Below are 19,378 nucleotides of genomic sequence, written 5' to 3'. Positions count from 1 at the left end.
GTCCGCCATCTTGTATGACAGTGACTAGGGATGGAGTGTCCGCCATCTTGTATGACAGTGACTAGGGATGGAGTGTCCGCCATCTTGTATGACAGTGACTAGGGATGGAGTGTCCGCCATCTTGTATGACAGTGACTAGGGATGGAGTGTCCGCCATCTTGTATGACAGTGACTAGGGATGGAGTGTCCGCCATCTTATATAACAGTAACTAGGGATGGAGTGTCCGCCATCTTGTATGACAGTGACTAGGGATGAAGTGTCCGCCATATTGTGTGATGTCACAGTGACTAGGGATGGAGTGTCCGCCATCTTGTATGATAGTGACTAGGGATGGAGTGTCCGCCATCTTGTATGACAGTGACTAGGGATGAAGTGTCCGCCATATTGTGTGATGTCACAGTGACTAGGGATGGAGTGTCCGCCATCTTGTATGACAGTGACTAGGGATGGAGTGTCCGCCATCTTGTATGACAGTGACTAGGGATGGAGTGTCCGCCATATTGTGTGATGTCACAGTGACTAGGGATGGAGTGTCCGCCATCTTATATAACAGTGACTAGGGATGGAGTGTCCGCCATCTTGTATGACAGTGACTAGGGATGGAGTGTCCGCCATCTTGTATGATAGTGACTAGGGATGGAGTGTCCGCCATCTTATATAACAGTGACTAGGGATGGAGTGTCCGCCATCTTGTATGACAGTGACTAGGGATGGAGTGTCCGCCATCTTGTATGACAGTGACTAGGGATGGAGTGTCCGCCATCTTGTATGACAGTGACTAGGGATGGAGTGTCCGCCATCTTGTATGACAGTGACTAGGGATGGAGTGTCCGCCATCTTATATAACAGTGACTAGGGATGGAGTGTCCGCCATCTTGTATGACAGTGACTAGGGATGGAGTGTCCGCCATATTGTGTAATGTCACAGTGACTAGGGATGGAGTGTCCGCCATATTGTGTGATGTCACAGTGACTATGGATGGAGTGTCCGCCATATTGTGTGATGTCACAGTGACTAGGGATGGAGTGTCCGCCATATTGTGTGATGTCACAGTGACTATGGATGGAGTGATTTTCAGTATTTGCCACCTATGACTATGGTGATACCTGTGCCAGTCTGACGGCCCTCTCGGGTATCTGGATCCTTGGGAAGGCGTACAGGGCTCCTTGGATGGGGTTACAGTAGATTCCGGGGGCCTGGTTCAGGATCTTCTCGGTGATCCGGGCCTTCTCTGCCAGATTATAGAGGAGTGTCTTCTTCTCCTGGGAATAAGATAAAGGAGTAAATGTCATGAGGATCGGCACACCGTGTGTAAGAAAACTGCACTGCGCCTCGCAGAATTTATTTCTAATCTGCATTTGGATCACTGATGGAGGATTCTGATTGGCTGCCATTTATAACAGCAGAGTCTATACTTGTTATGGTATAGTCATGTGTTCTATGAGAGTCCTGGGGAGGGGTCCCTATGTTTTATGGGGTCCTTGGGGTCCGGTCACTGTATTCTCTAGTGTAAGAGGACGCTGTGCTATGGTAGAGAATAGAGAGATACCGAGCACACTTATAGTGTAGATGGTCTATTATAAATATATAGATGAATTATCTGGTCTTTATGAAAAGAACTCAGGACCTGGTGGCCTCTCACCTGATCGGGTTGTGACTCCGTTCACAACTCCGTTTTCAGCAATATTAGGCTTCGTCAGAGTGAGAGTGGCAGCACGTCTCTATAACACTGGTCAAAAACCAGGAGGATGCACCAATGGAAGAACAAAAGGACGGCGCTTTCAGGTCCAAAGGAATTTATTCAAAAAGAAGATTGCAATCTTCTTTTTGAATAAATTCCTTTGGACCTGAGAGCGCCGTCCTTTTGTTCTTCCAGCTGTGCTATGGTAGTCGTTGCTGATGAGGATCTAGAAGGATCTATCACCCGGCCACTCGTGGGGTCGTTGTGGTCGGTTACAACCTCTCTGTATCCACTACTACACTCACCAACATGAAGGTCTCATAAGAGGGGTCTCCGGGCTGTGGAGGGTCCACAATAACGTCCAACATCACAGCTCCAAGGACAGCGGGTTCAATAAAGGATTTTAGGATGTGCAAAACCTCAAAAACTTCAGGATCAATATTCACAAACTCAATGTATCCTGACCGGGCCCCGCACCTAATTACAGAGACAAGGACGAAGCTATAGAAATATCCATATCATTCTAGATAGAGAAGAAATATGATAGATAGATAGATAGATAGATAGATAGATAGATAGATAGATAGATAGATGATAGATAGATAGATAGATAGATAGATAGGAGATAGATAGATATATGATAGATCGATAGATAGATAGGAGATAGATAGATAGATAGATAGATAGATAGATAGATAGATGATAGATAGATAGATGATAGATAGATAGATAGATGATAGATAGATGATAGATAGATAGATAGATAGATAGATAGATAGATAGATAGATAGATAGATAGGAGATAGATAGGAGATAGATAGATAGATAGATAGATAGATAGGAGATAGATAGATAGATAGATAGGAGATAGATAGATAGATAGATAGGAGATAGATAGATAGATAGATAGATAGGAGATAGATAGGAGATAGATAGATAGATAGATAGGAGATAGATAGATAGATAGATAGATAGATAGATAGATAGATAGATAGATAGGAGATAGATAGATAGGAGATAGATAGATAGGAGATAGATAGATAGGAGATAGATTGATAGATGATAGATTGATAGATGATAGATAGATAGATAGATAGATAGATAGATAGGAGATAGATAGATAGATAGATAGATAGATAGATAGATAGGAGATAGATAGATAGATAGATAGGAGATAGATAGATAGGAGATAGATAGATGATAGATAGATAGATAGGGAGATAGATAGATAGTAGATAGATAGATAGATAGGAGATAGATAGATAGATAGATAGATAGATAGGAGATAGATAGATAGATAGGAGATAGATAGATAGGAGATAGATAGATGATAGATAGATAGATAGATAGATAGATAGGAGATAGATAGATAGATAGGAGATAGATAGATAGATAGATAGGAGATAGATAGGAGATAGATAGGAGATAGATAGATAGGAGATAGATAGATAGATAGATAGATAGATAGATAGATAGATAGGAGATAGATAGATGATAGATAGGAGATGATAAATAGATAGATAGATAGATAGATAGGAGATAGATAGATAGATAGATAGGAGATAGATAGATAGATAGATAGGAGATAGATAGGAGATAGATAGGAGATAGATAGATAGGAGATAGATAGATAGATAGATAGATAGGAGATAGATAGATGATAGATAGGAGATGATAAATAGATAGATAGATAGATAGATAGGAGATAGATAGATAGGAGATGATAGATAGATAGATAGATAGGAGATAGATAGATAGGAGATGATAGATAGATAGGAGATAGATAGATAGATAGATAGATAGATAGATAGGAGATAGATAGATAGGAGATAGATAGATAGGAGATGATAGATAGATAGATAGATGATAGATAGATAGATAGATAGATAGATAGATAGGGAGATAGATAGATAGGGAGATAGATAGATAGTAGATAGATAGATAGATAGATAGGAGATAGATTAGATAGGAGATAGATAGATAGATAGATAGATAGATAGATAGATAGATAGGAGATAGATAGATAGGAGATAGATAGATGATAGATAGATAGGAGATAGATAGATGATAGATAGATAGGAGATAGATAGATGATAGATAGATAGATAGGAGATAGATAGATGATAGATAGATAGATAGATAGGAGATAGATAGATGATAGATAGATAGATAGGAGATAGATAGATGATAGATAGATAGGAGATAGATAGATGATAGATAGATAGGAGATAGATAGATGATAGATAGATAGGAGATAGATAGATGATAGATAGATAGATAGGAGATAGATAGGAGATAGATAGGAGATAGATAGATAGGAGATAGATAGGAGATAGATAGATAGGATATAGATAGATAGGAGATAGATAGGAGATAGATAGATAGATAGGAGATAGATAGATAGGAGATAGATAGATAGGAGATAGGAGATAGATAGGAGATAGATAGATAGGAGATAGATAGATAGGAGATAGATAGATAGATAGATAGATAGGAGATAGATAGATAGATGATAGATAGATAGATAGATGATAGATAGATAGATAGGAGATAGATAGATAGATAGATAGATAGATAGGAGATAGATAGATAGATAGGATATAGATAGATAGGAGATAGATAGATAGATAGGAGATAGATAGATAGATAGGAGATAGATAGGAGATAGATAGGAGATAGATAGATAGATAGATAGATAGATAGGAGATAGATAGATAGATAGATGATAGATAGGAGATGATAAATAGATAGATAGATAGATAGATAGGAGATATATAGATAGATAGATAGATAGATGATAGATAGATAGATAGATAGATAGGAGATAGATAGATAGGAGATAGATAGATAGGAGATAGATAGATAGGAGATAGATAGATAGGAGATAGATAGATAGGAGATAGATAGATAGGAGATAGATAGATAGATAGATAGATAGGAGATAGATAGATAGGAGATAGATAGATAGATAGATAGGAGATTGATTGATAGATAGATAGATAGATAGATAGGAGATAGATAGATAGATAGGAGATAGATAGATAGATAGATAGATAGGAGATAGATAGATAGATAGGAGATAGATAGATAGATAGATAGATAGATAGGAGATAGATAGATAGGAGATAGATAGATAGATAGATAGATGATAGATAGATAGGAGATAGATAGATAGATAGGAGATAGATAGATAGATAGATAGATAGGAGATAGATAGGAGATAGATAGATAGATAGATAGATAGATAGGAGATAGATAGATAGATGATAGATAGGAGATGATAGATAGATAGATAGATAGGAGATAGATAGATGATAGATAGATAGATAGATAGATAGGAGATAGATAGATAGATAGGAGATAGATAGATGATAGATAGATAGATAGGAGATAGATAGATGATAGATAGATAGGAGATAGATAGATGATAGATAGATAGGAGATAGATAGATGATAGATAGATAGATAGATAGGAGATAGATAGATGATAGATAGATAGGAGATAGGTAGATGATAGATAGAAGATAGATAGATAGATAGGAGATAGATAGATAGATAGATAGATAGATAGATAGGAGATAGATAGATAGATAGATAGATAGGAGATAGATAGATAGATAGATAGGAGATAGATAGATAGATAGGAGATAGATAGATAGATAGATAGATAGATAGATAGATAGGAGATAGATAGATGATAGATAGATAGGAGATAGATAGATAGGAGATAGATAGGAGATAGATAGATAGGATATAGATAGATAGGAGATAGATAGGAGATAGATAGATAGGATATAGATAGATAGGAGATAGATAGGAGATAGATAGATAGATAGATAGGAGATAGATAGGAGATAGATAGATAGGAGATAGATAGGAGATAGATAGATAGGAGATAGATAGATAGATAGGAGATAGATAGATAGATAGATAGGAGATAGATAGATAGATAGATAGATAGATAGATAGATAGATGATAGATAGGAGATGATAAATAGATAGATAGATAGATAGATAGATAGGAGATAGATAGATAGATAGATAGATAGGAGATAGATAGATAGATAGGAGATAGATAGATGATAGATAGATAGATGATAGATGATAGATAGATAGATAGATAGGAGATAGATAGATAGGAGATAGAGAGATAGATAGATAGATAGATAGGAGATAGATAGATAGATAGATGATAGATAGATAGATAGATGATAGATAGATAGGAGATAGATAGATAGATAGGAGATAGATAGATAGATAGATAGATAGGAGATAGATAGATAGATAGGAGATAGAGAGATAGATAGATAGATAGATAGATAGGAGATAGATAGATAGATAGATAGGAGATAGATAGATAGATGGATAGATAGGAGATAGATGGATGGATAGATAGATAGATAGCTAGATAGATAGGAGATAGATAGATAGGAGATAGATAGATGATAGATAGATAGGAGATAGATAGATAGATAGATAGATAGATAGATAGATAGATAGGAGATGGATAGATAGATAGATAGGAGATAGATAGATAGATGATAGATAGGAGATGATAGATAGATAGGAGATAGATAGGAGATAGATAGATGATAGATAGATAGATGATAGATAGGAGATAGATAGATAGATAGATAGGAGATAGATAGGAGATAGATAGATAGATAGATAGGAGATAGATAGGAGATAGATAGATAGGAGATAGATAGGAGATAGATAGATAGGAGATAGATAGATAGATAGGAGATAGATAGATAGATAGATAGGAGATAGATAGATAGATAGATAGATGATAGATAGGAGATGATAAATAGATAGATAGATAGATAGATAGATAGATAGATAGATAGATAGGAGATAGATAGATAGATAGATAGGAGATAGATAGATAGGAGATAGATAGATGATAGATAGATAGATGATAGATGATAGATAGATAGATAGATAGGAGATAGATAGATAGGAGATAGAGAGATAGATAGATAGATAGATAGGAGATAGATAGATAGATGATAGATAGATAGATAGATAGGAGATAGATAGATAGATAGGAGATAGATAGATAGATAGATAGATAGGAGATAGATAGATAGATAGATAGGAGATAGAGAGATAGATAGATAGATAGATAGGAGATAGATAGATAGATGGATAGATAGGAGATAGATGGATGGATAGATAGATAGATAGATAGCTAGATAGATAGGAGATAGATAGATAGGAGATAGATAGATGATAGATAGATAGGAGATAGATAGATAGATAGATAGATAGATAGATAGATAGATAGATAGATAGATAGGAGATGGATAGATAGATAGATAGGAGATAGATAGATAGATGATAGATAGGAGATGATAGATAGATAGATAGGAGATAGATAGGAGATAGATAGATGATAGATAGATAGATGATAGATAGGAGATAGATAGATAGATAGGAGATAGATAGGAGATAGATAGATAGATAGATAGGAGATAGATAGATAGATAGATAGATAGATAGATAGATAGATAGGAGATAGATAGATAGGAGATAGATAGATAGGAGATAGATAGATAGATAGATAGATAGGAGATAGATAGATAGATAGCTAGATAGATAGGAGATAGATAGGAGATAGATAGATAGGAGATAGATAGATAGGAGATAGATAGATAGATAGATAGATAGGAGATAGATAGATAGATAGCTAGATAGATAGGAGATAGATAGATAGGAGATAGATAGATAGGATATAGATAGATAGATAGATAGATAGATAGATAGATAGATAGATAGATATGATGAGTTCTCACTCTCCGGTGATTCCCTTGGAGATGGAGTTGACTGATATGAGCTGTACCTGCTCCGAGTACTCAGGGCCCATTTCATACAGAACCTTTTTAAAAGAATGGAAAGTAGCGCCGGCCCTGAAGACATTGTCCTGATAAACCTGAGAGGAGAAGGAGACGGATGTACAGACAGAACATGATTTATTCTGTATATAGCACCACCCTGTACTGCCATATAGTGCCCGGACAATGCCACCTGCAGTACCCATATATCATTCATAGATTCATAGATAGATAGATAGATAGATAGGAGATAGATAGATAGATAGGATATAGATAGATAGGAGATAGATAGATAGATAGATAGATAGATAGATAGATAGATAGGAGATAGATAGATAGATAGATAGGAGATAGATAGGAGATAGATAGGAGATAGATAGATAGGAGATAGATAGATAGATAGATAGATAGATAGATAGATAGGAGATAGATAGATAGATAGATGATAGATAGGAGATGATAAATAGATAGATAGATAGATAGATAGATAGATAGATAGGAGATATATAGATAGATAGATAGATAGATGATAGATAGATAGATAGATAGATAGATAGGAGATAGATAGATAGGAGATAGATAGATGATAGATAGATAGATAGATAGATAGATAGATAGATAGATAGATAGGAGATAGATAGATAGATGATAGATAGATAGGAGATAGATAGATAGATAGATAGATAGATAGATAGATAGGAGATAGATTGATGATAGATAGATAGATAGATGATAGATAGCTAGATAGATAGGAGATAGATAGATAGATAGGATATAGATAGATAGGAGATAGATAGATAGATAGATAGATAGGAGATAGATAGATAGGAGATAGATAGATAGGAGATAGATAGATAGATAGATAGATAGATAGATAGATAGATAGATAGGAGATAGATAGATAGGAGATAGATAGGAGATAGATAGATAGGAGATAGATAGATAGGAGATAGATAGATAGATAGATAGATAGGAGATAGATAGATAGGAGATGATAGATAGATAGATAGGAGATAGATAGATAGATAGATAGGAGATAGATAGATAGGAGATAGATAGATAGGAGATAGATAGATAGGAGATAGATAGATAGGAGATAGATAGATAGATAGATAGATAGATAGGAGATAGATAGATAGATAGATAGGAGATAGATAGATAGATAGGAGATAGATAGATAGATAGATGATAGATAGATAGATAGATAGATAGATAGATAGATAGGAGATAGATAGATAGATAGATAGGAGATTGATTGATAGATAGATAGATAGATAGATAGGAGATAGATAGATAGATAGATAGGAGATAGATAGATAGATAGATAGATAGATAGGAGATAGATAGATAGATAGATAGGAGATAGATAGATAGATAGATAGATAGATAGATAGGAGATAGATAGATAGGAGATAGATAGATAGGAGATAGATAGATAGATGATAGATAGATAGATAGATAGATGATAGATAGATAGATAGGAGATAGATAGATAGATAGGAGATAGATAGATAGATAGATAGATAGATAGATAGATAGGAGATAGATAGATAGATGATAGATAGGAGATGATAGATAGATAGATAGATAGATAGGAGATAGATAGATGATAGATAGATAGATAGATAGATAGATAGATAGGAGATAGATAGATAGATAGATAGATAGGAGATTGATTGATAGATAGATAGATAGATAGATAGGAGATAGATAGATAGATAGATAGGAGATAGATAGATAGATAGATAGATAGATAGGAGATAGATAGATAGATAGATAGGAGATAGATAGATAGATAGATAGATAGATAGGAGATAGATAGATAGGAGATAGATAGATAGATAGGAGATAGATAGATAGATGATAGATAGATAGATAGATAGGAGATAGATAGATAGATAGGAGATAGATAGATAGATAGGAGATGGATAGATAGATAGATAGATAGATAGATAGGAGATAGATAGATAGATGATAGATAGGAGATGATAGATAGATAGATAGATAGATAGATAGATAGATAGATAGGAGATAGATAGATGATAGATAGATAGATAGATAGATAGGAGATAGATAGATAGATAGGAGATAGATAGATGATAGATAGATAGGAGATAGATAGATGATAGATAGATAGGAGATAGATAGATGATAGATAGATAGGAGATAGATAGATGATAGATAGATAGATAGGAGATAGATAGATGATAGATAGATAGATAGGAGATAGGTAGATGATAGATAGATAGGAGATAGATAGATGATAGATAGATAGGAGATAGATAGATAGATAGATAGATAGGAGATAGATAGATAGATGATAGATAGATAGATAGATAGATAGATAGATAGATAGATAGATAGATAGATAGGAGATAGATAGATGATAGATAGGAGATAGATAGATAGATAGATAGATAGATAGGAGATAGATAGATAGATAGATAGATAGATAGATAGATAGGAGATAGATAGATGATAGATAGATAGATAGGAGATAGATAGATAGGAGATAGATAGATAGGAGATAGATAGATAGGATATAGATAGATAGGAGATAGATAGGAGATAGATAGATAGGATATAGATAGATAGGAGATAGATAGGAGATAGATAGATAGATAGATAGATAGGAGATAGATAGGAGATAGATAGATAGATAGATAGGAGATAGATAGGAGATAGATAGATAGGAGATAGATAGATAGATAGGAGATAGATAGATAGATAGATAGATAGATAGGAGATAGATAGATAGATAGATAGATGATAGATAGGAGATGATAGATAGATAGATAGATAGATAGGAGATAGATAGATAGATAGATAGATAGATAGATAGATAGATAGATAGGAGATAGATAGATAGATAGATAGGAGATAGATAGGAGATAGATAGATAGATAGATAGGAGATAGATAGATAGATAGGAGATAGATAGATGATAGATAGATAGATAGATAGATAGATAGATAGATAGATAGGAGATAGATAGATAGGAGGTAGATAGATAGATGGTAGATAGATAGATAGGAGATAGATAGATAGGAGGTAGATAGATAGATAGGAGATAGAGAGATAGATAGAGAGATAGATAGAGAGATAGATAGAGAGATAGATAGGAGATAGATAGATAGATAGATAGATAGGAGATAGATAGATAGGAGATAGATAGATAGATAGATAGATAGATAGGAGATAGATAGATAGATAGGAGATAGATAGGAGATAGATAGATAGATAGGAGATAGAGAGATAGATAGATAGATAGATAGGAGATAGATAGATGGATAGATAGGAGATAGATGGATGGATAGATAGATAGATAGGAGATAGATAGATAGGAGATAGATAGATAGGAGATAGATAGATGATAGATAGATAGGAGATAGATAGATAGATAGATAGATGATAGATAGATAGGAGATAGATAGATAGATAGATAGATAGATAGATAGATAGATAGGAGATAGATTGATGATAGATAGATAGATAGATGATAGATAGCTAGATAGATAGGAGATAGATAGATAGATAGGATATAGATAGATAGGAGATAGATAGATAGATAGATAGATAGATAGATAGGAGATAGATAGATAGGAGATAGATAGATAGGAGATAGATAGATAGGAGATAGATAGATAGATAGGAGATAGATAGATAGGAGATAGATAGGAGATAGATAGATAGGAGATAGATAGATAGGAGATAGATAGATAGATAGATAGATAGGAGATAGATAGATAGGAGATGATAGATAGATAGATAGGAGATAGATAGATAGATAGAGAGATAGGAGATAGATAGATAGGAGATAGATAGATAGGAGATAGATAGATAGGAGATAGATAGATAGGAGATAGATAGATAGGAGATAGATAGATAGATAGATAGATAGGAGATAGATAGATAGATAGATAGGAGATAGATAGATAGATAGGAGATAGATAGATAGATAGATAGATAGATAGATAGGAGATAGATAGATAGATAGATAGGAGATTGATAGATAGATAGATAGATAGATAGGAGATAGATAGATAGATAGATAGGAGATAGATAGATAGATAGATAGATAGATAGGAGATAGATAGATAGATAGATAGGAGATAGATAGATAGATAGATAGATAGATAGATAGGAGATAGATAGATAGGAGATAGATAGATAGATGATAGATAGATAGATAGATAGATAGATAGATAGGAGATAGATAGATAGATAGGAGATAGATAGATAGATAGATAGGAGATGGATAGATAGATAGATAGATAGATAGATAGATAGATAGGAGATAGATAGATAGATGATAGATAGGAGATGATAGATAGATAGATAGATAGATAGATAGATAGATAGGAGATAGATAGATGATAGATAGATAGATAGATAGATAGGAGATAGATAGATAGATAGATAGGAGATTGATAGATAGATAGATAGATAGGAGATAGATAGATAGATAGGAGATAGATAGATAGATAGATAGATAGATAGATAGGAGATAGATAGATAGATAGATAGGAGATAGATAGATAGATAGATAGATAGGAGATAGATAGATAGGAGATAGATAGATAGGAGATAGATAGATAGATAGATAGGAGATAGATAGATAGATAGGAGATAGATAGATAGATAGATAGGAGATGGATAGATAGATAGATAGATAGATAGATAGATAGATAGATAGATAGGAGATAGATAGATAGATGATAGATAGGAGATGATAGATAGATAGATAGGAGATAGATAGATGATAGATAGATAGATAGATAGATAGATAGGAGATAGATAGATAGATAGATAGATAGATAGGAGATAGATAGATGATAGATAGATAGGAGATAGATAGATGATAGATAGATAGGAGATAGATAGATGATAGATAGATAGATAGATAGATAGATAGGAGATAGATAGATGATAGATAGATAGGAGATAGGTAGATGATAGATAGATAGGAGATAGATAGATGATAGATAGGAGATAGATAGATAGATAGATAGATAGGAGATAGATAGATGATAGATAGATAGATAGATAGATAGATAGGAGATAGATAGATAGATAGATAGATAGATAGATAGATAGGAGATAGATAGATAGATAGATAGATAGATAGGAGATAGATAGATAGATAGATAGGAGATAGATAGATAGATAGATAGATAGATAGATAGGAGATAGATAGATGATAGATAGATAGATAGATAGGAGATAGATAGATAGGAGATAGATAGATAGGATATAGATAGATAGGAGATAGATAGGAGATAGATAGATAGGATATAGATAGATAGGAGATAGATAGGAGATAGATAGATAGATAGATAGATAGGAGATAGATAGGAGATAGATAGATAGATAGGAGATAGATAGGAGATAGATAGATAGGAGATAGATAGATAGATAGGAGATAGATAGATAGATAGATAGATAGATAGATAGATAGATAGGAGATAGATAGATAGATAGATGATAGATAGGAGATGATAGATAGATAGATAGATAGATAGATAGATAGATAGATAGATAGGAGATAGATAGATAGATAGATAGGAGATAGATAGATAGATAGATAGATAGATAGATAGATAGGAGATAGATAGATAGATAGATAGGAGATAGATAGATGATAGATAGATGATAGATGATAGATAGATAGATAGATAGATAGATAGATAGATAGATAGATAGATAGATAGATAGGAGATAGATAGATAGGAGGTAGATAGATAGATGGTAGATAGATAGATAGATAGGAGATAGATAGATAGGAGGTAGATAGATAGATAGGAGATAGAGAGATAGATAGAGAGATAGATAGAGAGATAGATAGAGAGATAGATAGATAGATAGGAGATAGATAGATGATAGATAGATAGATAGATGATAGATAGATAGATAGGAGATAGATAGATAGATAGATAGATAGATAGATAGATAGATAGATAGGAGATAGATAGATAGGAGATAGATAGATAGATAGATAGATAGATAGATAGATAGGAGATAGATAGATAGATAGGAGATAGATAGGAGATAGATAGATAGATAGGAGATAGAGAGATAGATAGATAGATAGATAGGAGATAGATAGATAGATGGATAGATAGGAGATAGATGGATGGATAGATAGATAGATAGGAGATAGATAGATAGGAGATAGATAGATAGGAGATAGATAGATGATAGATAGATAGGAGATAGATAGATAGCTAGATAGATAGATAGATAGATAGATAGATAGGAGATAGATAGATAGATAGGAGATGGATAGATAGATAGATAGATAGATAGATAGATAGATAGGAGATAGATAGATAGATAGATAAATAGATAGATAGATAGATGATAGATAGGAGATGATAGATAGATAGATAGATAGATAGATAGATAGATAGATAGGAGATAGATAGATAGGAGATAGATAGATAGATAGATAGATAGATAGATAGATAGGAGATAGATAGGAGATAGATAGATGATAGATAGATAGATGATAGATAGGAGATAGATAGATAGATAGATAGATAGGAGATAGATAGATGATAGATAGATAGATAGATAGATAGCTAGATAGATAGGATATAGATAGATAGGATATAGATAGATAGGAGATAGATAGATAGATAGATAGATAGATAGATAGATAGATAGATAGATAGATATGATGAGTTCTCACTCTCCGGTGATTCCCTTGGAGATGGAGTTGACTGATATGAGCTGTACCTGCTCCGAGTACTCAGGGCCCATTTCATACAGAACCTTTTTAAAAGAATGGAAAGTAGCGCCGGCCCTGAAGACATTGTCCTGATAAACCTGAGAGGAGAAGGAGACGGATGTACAGACAGAACATGATTTATTCTGTATATAGCACCACCCTGTACTGCCATATAGTGCCCGGACAATGCCACCTGCAGTACCCATATATCATTCACATCGGACTATACCTCATCCGCCAGGATCAGCAGCTTCTCCTCGGCCGCCAGGTGGATCAGCTCTGAGATGTTCTCCCGGCTCAGGACGTGTCCTGGGGATAAAAATACTGAAATCTCACCTGACGTAATAACGTAATAGTCATGTACAGTGTTGAACAAAAGTATTGGCCCCCCTGCAGTTCTGTCAGATAATCCTCGCTGTCCCCCAGATAATGATTACACAGCACAGACTCTTATATAGTATATAAGTGACACAGGGTATATACAGTATAAGTATCACCCCCTGCAGTCCTGTCAGATAATCCTCGCTGTCCCCCAGATAATGATTACACAGCACAGACTCTTATATAGTATATAAGTGACACAGGGTATATACAGTATAAGTATCGCCCCCTGCAGTCCTGTCAGATAATCCTCGGTGTCCCCAGATAATGATTACACAGCACAGACTCTTATATAGTATATAAGTGACACAGGGTATATACAGTATAAGTATCGCCCCCTGCAGTCCTGTCAGATAATCCTCGCTGTCCCCCAGATAATGATTACACAGCACAGACTCTTATATAGTATATAAGTGACACAGGGTATATACAGTATAAGTATCGCCCCCTGCAGTCCTGTCAGATAATCCTCACTGTCCCCCAGATAATGATTACACAGCACAGACTCTTATATAGTATATAAGTGACACAGGGTATATACAGTATAAGTATCGCCCCCTGCAGTCCTGTCAGATAATCCTCGCTGTCCCCCAGATAATGATTACACAGCACAAACTCTTATATAGTATATAAGTGACACAGGGTATATACAGTATAAGTATCGCCCCCTGCAGTCCTGTCAGATAATCCTCGCTGTCCCCCAGATAATGATTACACAGCACAAACTCTTATATAGTATATAAGTGACACAGGGTATATACAGTATAAGTCTCGCCCCCTGCAGTCCTGTCAGATAATCCTCACTGTCCCCAGATAATGATTACACAGCACAAACTCTTATATAGTATATAAGTGACACAGGGTATATACAGTATAAGTATCGCCCCCTGCAGTCCTGTCAGATAATCCTCGCTGTCCCCCAGATAATGATTACACAGCACAAACTCTTATATAGTATATAAGTGACACAGGGTATATACAGTATAAGTATCGCCCCCTGCAGTCCTGTCAGATAATCCTCGCTGTCCCCCAGATAATGATTACACAGCACAAACTCTTATATAGTATATAAGTGACACAGGGTATATACAGTATAAGTATCGCCCCCTGCAGTCCTGTCAGATAATCCTCACTGTCCCCAGATAATGATTACACAGCACAAAATCTTATATAGTATATAAGTGACACAGGGTATATACAGTATAAGTATCGCCCCCTGCAGTCCTGTCAGATAATCCTCGCTGTCCCCCAGATAATGATTACACAGCACAAACTCTTATATAGTATATAAGTGACACAGGGTATATACAGTATAAGTATCGCCCCCTGCAGTCCTGTCAGATAATCCTCGCTGTCCCCCAGATAATGATTACACAGCACAAACTCTTATATAGTATATAAGTGACACAGGGTATATACAGTATAAGTATCGCCTCCTGCAGTCCTGTCAGATAATCCTCACTGTCCCCCAGATAATGATTACACAGCACAGACTCTTATATAGTATATAAGTGACACAGGGTATATACAGTATAAGTATCGCCCCCTGCAGTCCTGTCAGATAATCCTCGCTGTCCCCCAGATAATGATTACACAGCACAGACTCTTATATAGTATATAAGTGACACAGGGTATATACAGTATAAGTATCGCCCCCTGCAGTCCTGTCAGATAATCCTCGCTGTCCCCAGATAATGATTACACAGCACAAACTCTTATATAGTATATAAGTGACACAGGGTATATACAGTATAAGTATCGCCCCCTGCAGTCCTGTCAGATAATCCTCGCTGTCCCCCAGATAATGATTACACAGCACAGACTCTTATATAGTATATAAGTGACACAGGGTATATACAGTATAAGTATCGCCCCCTGCAGTCCTGTCAGATAATCCTCGCTGTCCCCCAGATAATGATTACACAGCACAGACTGTTATATAGTATATAAGTGACACAGGGTATATACAGTATAAGTATCGCCCCCTGCAGTCCTGTCAGATAATCCTCGCTGTCCCCCAGATAATGATTACACAGCACAAACTCTTATATAGTATATAAGTGACACAGGGTATATACAGTATAAGTATCGCCCCCCGCAGTCCTGTCAGATAATCCTCGCTGTCCCCCAGATAATGATTACACAGCACAAACTCTTATATAGTATATAAGTGACACAGGGTATATACAGTATAAGTATCGCCCCCTGCAGTCCTGTCAGATAATCCTCGGTGTCCCCCAGATAATGATTACACAGCACAGACTCTTATATAGTATATAAGTGACACAGGGTATATACAGTATAAGTATCGCCCCCTGCAGTCCTGTCAGATAATCCTCGGTGTCTCCCAGATAATGATTACACAGCACAATCTCTTATATAGTATATAAGTGACACAGGGTATATACAGTATAAGTATCGCCCCCTGCAGTCCTGTCAGATAATCCTCACTGTCCCCAGATAATGATTACACAGCACAGACTCTTATATAGTATATAAGTGACACAGGGTATATACAGTATAAGTATCGCCCCCTGCAGTCCTGTCAGATAATCCTCGCTGTCCCCAGATAATGATTACACAGCACAGACTCTTATATAGTATATAAGTGACACAGGGTATATACAGTATAAGTATCACCCCCTGCAGTCCTGTCAGATAATCCTCGCTGTCCCCAGATAATGATTACACAGCACAGACTCTTATATAGTATATAAGTGACACAGGGTATATACAGTATAAGTATCGCCCCCCCCCCCCTGCAGTCCTGTCAGATAATCCTCGGTGTCTCCCAGATAATGATTACACAGCACAAACTCTTATATAGTATATAAGTGACACAGGGTATATACAGTATAAGTATCGCCCCCTGCAGTCCTGTCAGATAATCCTCGGTGTCCCCCAGATAATGATTACACAGCACAGACTCTTATATAGTATATAAGTGACACAGGGTATATACAGTATAAGTATCGCCCCCTGCAGTCCTGTCAGATAATCCTCGGTGTCTCCCAGATAATGATTACACAGCACAATCTCTTATATAGTATATAAGTGACACAGGGTATATACAGTATAAGTATCGCCCCCTGCAGTCCTGTCAGATAATCCTCACTGTCCCCAGATAATGATTACACAGCACAGACTCTTATATAGTATATAAGTGACACAGGGTATATACAGTATAAGTATCGCCCCCAGCAGTCCTGTCAGATAATCCTCGCTGTCCCCCAGATAATGATTACACAGCACAAACTCTTATATAGTATATAAGTGACACAGGGTATATACAGTATAAGTATCGCCCCCTGCAGTCCTGTCAGATAATCCTCGGTGTCCCCCAGATAATGATTACACAGCACAGACTCTTATATAGTATATAAGTGACACAGGGTATATACAGTATAAGTATCGCCCCCTGCAGTCCTGTCAGATAATCCTCGGTGTCTCCCAGATAATGATTACACAGCACAATCTCTTATATAGTATATAAGTGACACAGGGTATATACAGTATAAGTATCGCCCCCTGCAGTCCTGTCAGATAATCCTCACTGTCCCCAGATAATGATTACACAGCACAGACTCTTATATAGTATATAAGTGACACAGGGTATATACAGTATAAGTATCGCCCCCTGCAGTCCTGTCAGATAATCCTCGCTGTCCCCAGATAATGATTACACAGCACAGACTCTTATATAGTATATAAGTGACACAGGGTATATACAGTATAAGTATCACCCCCTGCAGTCCTGTCAGATAATCCTCGCTGTCCCCAGATAATGATTACACAGCACAGACTCTTATATAGTATATAAGTGACACAGGGTATATACAGTATAAGTATCGCCCCCCCCCCCCCTGCAGTCCTGTCAGATAATCCTCGGTGTCTCCCAGATAATGATTACACAGCACAAACTCTTATATAGTATATAAGTGACACAGGGTATATACAGTATAAGTATCGCCCCCTGCAGTCCTGTCAGATAATCCTCTCTGTCCCCAGATAATGATTACACAGCACAGACTCTTATATAGTATATAAGTGACACAGGGTATATACAGTATAAGTATCGCCCCCTGCAGTCCTGTCAGATAATCCTCGGTGCCCCCCAGATAATGATTACACAGCACAAACTCTTTGGTAATATCTTCATTTATTTTGCTTGCAATGAAAAAACACAAAAGAGAATGAAATAAAAGTCACATCATTGATCATTTTACACAAAACTACAGAACTGGTGCGGACAGAAGTATTGGCGCCCTCAGCCTAATACTTGGTAGCACAACCTTTAGACACAATAACTGCGCACAACCGCTTCCGCTAACCAGCAATGAGTTTCTTACAAGGCTCTGCTGGAATCTTAGACCCTTCTTCTTTGGCAAACTGCTCGCGGTCCCCCCTGAGATGTGAAGGGGGCCTTCTCCAAACTGCCACCAAGAGATCTCTCCCTCTCCCCCACAGGCGTTCTATGGGATTCAGGGCTGGACTCATTGCTGCCACTTTACAAGTCTCCAGGGCTTTCTCTCACCACCATTTTCTAGTGCTGACCTGAAGTGTGTTTTGGGTCCTTGTCCTGCTGGAAGAGCCCTGACCTCTGAGGGAGACCCCCCTTTCTCACACTGGGCCCTACATGATGCTGCACAATGTGTTGGTCGTCTTCAGACTTCATAATGCCATGCACACGGTCAAGCAGTCCAGTGCCAGAGGCAGCAAAGCAACCCCAAAACATCAGGGACCTCCG

The 19,378-nt window shown here is 36.0% G+C and overlaps 1 protein-coding gene across 1 annotated transcript in view; it reads right to left on the bottom strand.

The window, feature by feature from the left end:
• The window catches only part of LOC142200001 (alanine aminotransferase 2-like), an 83,726-nt gene that overhangs the window by 1,518 nt on the left and 62,830 nt on the right, over positions 1 to 19,378 (bottom strand). Inside the window, exons 6-9 of the mRNA XM_075269984.1 lie at positions 14,480 to 14,559; positions 14,212 to 14,348; positions 1,989 to 2,160; positions 1,109 to 1,264 (exon numbers count right to left, since the gene is read on the bottom strand). Coding sequence (XP_075126085.1) covers positions 1,109 to 1,264; positions 1,989 to 2,160; positions 14,212 to 14,348; positions 14,480 to 14,559 — 545 coding nt within the window. The remainder of the gene's footprint in view (positions 1 to 1,108; positions 1,265 to 1,988; positions 2,161 to 14,211; positions 14,349 to 14,479; positions 14,560 to 19,378) is intronic.

This window comes from Leptodactylus fuscus, chromosome 4 (genome assembly GCF_031893055.1).
Source record: "Leptodactylus fuscus isolate aLepFus1 chromosome 4, aLepFus1.hap2, whole genome shotgun sequence".
NCBI lineage: Eukaryota > Metazoa > Chordata > Amphibia > Anura > Leptodactylidae > Leptodactylus > Leptodactylus fuscus.
This window is presented reverse-complemented; position numbering and strand designations above follow the sequence as displayed.